Below are 5,203 nucleotides of genomic sequence, written 5' to 3'. Positions count from 1 at the left end.
AAATCATTATAGAAATAAAATGAAAATTCTGTAGGTACTTATTTCATTTAGATGTCCAAACTAGCAAGCTTATGTTCTCCCGTCGTTACCATGGAAACAAGATTGTATTCTGTTCTGAACTTCATTTTATATCGTGCTCCGCGTCCCATTTTAACTAAGATCTGATAGAAAAAAAGAACAAAATGGTTTGAAGTTTTTTTATTTCAGTAACGATTTAAGAAATTACAAAGCAAAATAGTAACCCCTCTTTTTTTAAAATGTGTACCGCTGTTTGATTTTAAGAACCTGACAGCCCTAATTAGACGTGACCTAAAATTTACACGGCCTTCTCTGAATGAAAATTTTTTTGCTCACATACCTCATTAAATAATAGTTATTTACATAAAAGTCCGGAAAATTACTGACGAGGGAATATTGAAGTGTGAGGCCCCAGAGTACTTTAATTTCCGAGTCGGGCAATGTCATTTTACTGACGAGTTTTGTATTAAATTTTACCCGAAATCGTATTTTAATATAAAATTTTGTTTTTAATTAATGTCAATCTGTCAGTGCTGACAGGAGTCATTATAGACATTTGGAAATGTCAAAAATGCGGCCGGTAAAGTGACGGTGCGGCCGGTAAAGTGACAAGCGGCATGAAACTCTGCCTCTGTCATGGAAACTAAAATTTCCTGACAGAAAGAAGGCATGAAAATGAAGGTAAATTAATTTACCCAAAATCGTCTTGAAATCTTCATTGTCATGTCTACTTTCTGTCAGGAAATTTTAGTTTCCATGACAGAGGCAGAGCAGACTATGTTTCCTGCCGCTTGTTACTTTACCGGCTGCATCGTCACTTTACCGGCCGCATTTTTGACATTTCCAAATGTTTATAATGACTCCTGTCAACACTGACCTTATTCTGTGGCACTGACAGATTGACATTAATCAAAAGTTTTATATACAAATTGACATGTTATATTAAAATACGATTTCAGGTAAAATTTAATACAAAACTCGTCAGTAACATGGCATTACTTCTGAAATTAAAGTGGGCCTCGCTTTTCAATATTTCCTCGCCAGTAATGTGTGATTTTCCTGGCTTTTATGTAAATAACTATTATAGCCAAAAGGACTTTTCCAATCGTTTCCAAAATCTTCTCAGTTTTCAAGATTATTAGAGGAAATATTGATACACAATTTCAGTCAAACAGTTCGCGTTAATAGATTATAACTGAGTGTAATTATATACAATGTGGACAAAATAATAGCCATGCAATCGGTGTGGTTAGCGAGGTTCCAGCCACCTCACTGGTTGCCATTTTCTTTTTATTGTTTGATTGTAGGATTAATATACCTTGTCATGTCCATTTTTTTTTCTTTTTTGTATAATTTGATAATTAGTAATTATATCCATTTAACTTATTCTTTGTGAATCTCTATTGAGTTTAAGTTCTCTTTTTGAATATTTACAGTACACTTTTATTTTCATATATGTACAGTGTAAACACAAGTACATTGTCCTGTTATTGGAAAATATTCTGTTGGACAATACATGATTATTATTATTATTTCTTGCACACTGGATGTATTTGTGATATGCGGGAGCTTTAGTAACACTTTATTAAATACAGAAAGGAAGGCATGTAGAATAGTGACAAACAGGAAATGCCAAACCGCATGGTGACCCAAAAGTGTAAAAGAACTAATTAAAAGGAAGGAATAGGCATGGTAGACATACGTAAACAAGACGATTAACAATTACCAAAAGTACAAGCAACACCATAGACACGTTAAGGCAATCATACAAAATGCAAAGCAAATAATTTCTTTTTTTTTTTTAGAAACTGCCCCACTATCTGATTGGACAATTTTTTTTTTGACAGTAAATGTAATAAGATATAGACAAATTTTATTTATTTTCAAATATCAGTAATCAGTAATACTTAATCTGAAAACATGTAAAATTAAATAAGTAGAGAACGCAAATTGAGAAAATAAATATAAAGTTACAAAGGGGTATATATATTATTTGATGTTGAGCTCAACCTGCGCTTAACTATATAGATCATCTGGATCATCTTGGAAATTACCCTGATCGCCAGCAGTGATGGAAGGCGTTGGCTGACCACCGCTGCCGGTAGGAAAACGGAAGTTAGTTCCAAAACCTCGTGACTGCTGTAGAGTTTGTGCGAACATTTCATATTTACGTATGTCGTTGTCTGAAACAGAACGTCTAGCGAACCGCATCGCCTCCTCGAAATGTGCTCTTGTGATTTCCGGTACTGGATCTTCTTCATCGAGCTACAATAGAAATCATACATGTAATATTGACACTAAAAGATTGAACAAAGTTGTAAAGCCATCTGCTTTTCAATCGACAACATTGTTCACTTGTTTTATTTTATTTTAATGCCCAATGTACTCACATCCATTGCAGCACTGTTGGGGTTAGTAGCCCTTTCTCTTTCCCTGCGAATTTCGGATTCAATACTTTGGCGGATAGCAAGCTTACAAGCGCGCTGACAAATTTCTGTTAAATCAGCACCAGAAAAGCCATGGGTAACTCTAGCTATATAACCAAGGTCGACATCACGAGCGACTGGAGATTTCCGCAAATTTGACTTAAAGATAGCTTCGCGTGATTTCTCATCTGGCAGTGGAATATAAATCAGCTGATCTAAACGTCCTGGTCGCAGAATAGCTGGATCAATAATATCTGGAAAAAACGTTATTCATAATGCAGAAAGCACGAGACTGGATAGTTACCAGGTCTATTTGTCGCTCCAATGATGAAAACGTTTTTCTTTGCACCCATACCATCCATCTCCGTTAAGATTTGATTGATCACGCGATCCGCTGCACCACCTGCATCTCCTACGTTACCCCCTCTTGATTTGGCAATAGAATCTAACTCGTCAAAGAAAAGCACACAAGGAGAAGCAGATCTTGCCTTATCGAATATGTCACGAACGTTAGCTTCAGATTCACCAAACCACATTGTCAGCAATTCTGGACCTTTTACTGATATGAAATTTGCCTGGCATTCATTTGCTATAGCTTTAGCTAACAAAGTTTTACCGCAACCTGGTGGCCCATAAAACAACACACCACGCGATGGTTGCATACCAAATTTAAGAAATTTGTCTGGATGTTCAACGGGATATTGAACAAGCTCTTGTAACTCTTTCTTTACATTTTCCAATCCACCAATGTCATCCCATGTAACGTTAGGAACTTCTACCACGGTTTCTCTCAATGCGCTAGGACTGCTCTTTGTCATCGCATAACGGAAGTTCTCCATTGTGACGGCTAACGAGTTCAATACTGCAGCGTCAATTTGATCGTCCTCCAAATCGATTAAATCCATCTTCTCTCGGATCTGTTGAAGCGCAGATTCCGAACACAAAGAAGCAAGATCTGCACCGACATGACCGTGAGTTTCCGCGGCGATCTGCTCAAGATCCACATCGTCGGCCAGCTTCATATTTTTGGTATGAATACGTAGCACTTCTAAGCGGCCCGTCGCATCTGGGATGCCGATATCAATTTCTCTATCAAACCGTCCAAATCGACGTAAAGCTGGATCGATCGAATTGGGACGATTCGTGGCTGCCATTACAATCACATGCGAACTCTTTTTCATGCCATCCATCAGAGTTAAAAGTTGAGACACGATACGACGCTCCACTTCGCCGTGAGTTTTCTCACGCTTGGGCGCTATCGCATCCAATTCGTCGATGAATATGATAGCGGGCGAATTTTTATCAGCTTCTTCGAAAGCTTTGCGCAAATTGCTTTCGGATTCGCCCGCCAACTTGCTCATAATTTCGGGACCGTTAATTAAAAAGAAAAATGCCCCTGTTTCGTTCGCAACCGCTCTAGCGATTAAAGTTTTTCCTGTGCCGGGTGGACCGTACAGTAAGATACCGCGAGGTGGTTTCACACCAATTGCTTTGAACAGTGAAGGATGACGTAAAGGTAATTCCACCATTTCTTTAATTTGTGCTAATTGTTTTCTACAACCACCAATGTCGTCATAACCCACTGCGTTTAAGGCGTCTTCTTCCTCCTAATGTACAAATCCAATCATATCATTATAACTAGAGACCGGATTTCATGCTTTTATGCATTACGTAAATATTGTATGCAGCTCAAAATAAAAGAATAATTTACACGAAGTAACAAAAATGAATCACATTGGCGCAAAGAAAATAGTGCATATTTTGCATTTTTGGGGTTTTTGTGCATATTTAAGATAGATTAGCATTTTATTAACTTTTTTAACCATTTTATTACAAAACAAGCTTCCAGGGGTAGTAATTGCAACAATTATATTTTTATTTATAAATTATAAAGATGAACGAATAATAAATCAAATAAACTAAAAATTATAAAATAGAAACGGAACAAAAGAAAACAATAAAAATAGAATAAGAAAAAAAGAATAAAAAAATAAATGAAATACAAAAAAAATATGGCGCCCAAGTTTGTCAAATTATAAAACGTCAGCGGTGTTCAATTCAGCATTAATTGGCTGAACATGTTACCCTTTGGGCTTGTACCAATAAATGTATTATTATTATGGTCGGTGTTTCTTGTGAGAACTCAGGTCTAGCCTGGTTAACTAATCGCACGGATTAAAAAAGTAACGATTAGTGTCTGTGTCTGTGTCTGGTGAAGTTATGTAGGGTCCTCAAAAAAAAAAAAAAAATTATCACACACGTACATTGGAAATCTAGGGATAGTATATAATTCATACTTACCAACATACCTATTGATGGGCACAATAGCCAACGCTATCAGGAAAGAGGAAATCAAACCAAAAAAAAAATCATTATAATAATTCCTGTAGGAAAACAAAACAAAAAAAATCATTATAATCATTATTAGTATTATTATTATTAATTTATAATGCAAGCTGGAGATAATTTAAATGTAAAACCTCCGCTGATACCTCAATTAAAGTACGCTCCACTTGGTAGTGTCGATGTGGAAAGACGTTTCTCTGTACATAACCACGTACTAAGTAATAGGCGCATAAATTTTAAGATGGTTTTAAACAGCTTATGTTTAAATAGTTTGAATTAAAGAAACTTCAATAATTGTTTGTGCATTATTTAATTTTTCATGCATATCTTGATGCTTTTTTGCCATATTTGTTGTGCATATATATGTGCATTTTTGATGTGTTTTCATGCATATCAGTCCGGTCTCTAGTTAT

The 5,203-nt window shown here is 36.0% G+C and overlaps 1 protein-coding gene across 1 annotated transcript in view; it reads right to left on the bottom strand.

The window, feature by feature from the left end:
• Positions 1-2,022: 2,022 nt before the first annotated feature.
• Positions 2,023-5,203, bottom strand: part of LOC116165834 (transitional endoplasmic reticulum ATPase TER94) — a 4,270-nt gene continuing 1,089 nt past the window's right edge. Inside the window, exons 2-4 of the mRNA XM_031480562.1 lie at positions 2,749-4,051; positions 2,409-2,698; positions 2,023-2,283 (exon numbers count right to left, since the gene is read on the bottom strand). Coding sequence (XP_031336422.1) covers positions 2,035-2,283; positions 2,409-2,698; positions 2,749-4,051 — 1,842 coding nt within the window. The 3' untranslated portion in view covers positions 2,023-2,034. The remainder of the gene's footprint in view (positions 2,284-2,408; positions 2,699-2,748; positions 4,052-5,203) is intronic.

This window comes from Photinus pyralis, unplaced genomic scaffold, assembly GCF_008802855.1.
Source record: "Photinus pyralis isolate 1611_PpyrPB1 unplaced genomic scaffold, Ppyr1.3 Ppyr1.4_LG1, whole genome shotgun sequence".
Taxonomy (NCBI): Eukaryota; Metazoa; Arthropoda; class Insecta; order Coleoptera; family Lampyridae; genus Photinus; species Photinus pyralis.
Note: the sequence above shows the minus strand (reverse complement) of the source record. Positions and strands in the feature narration are given on the sequence as shown.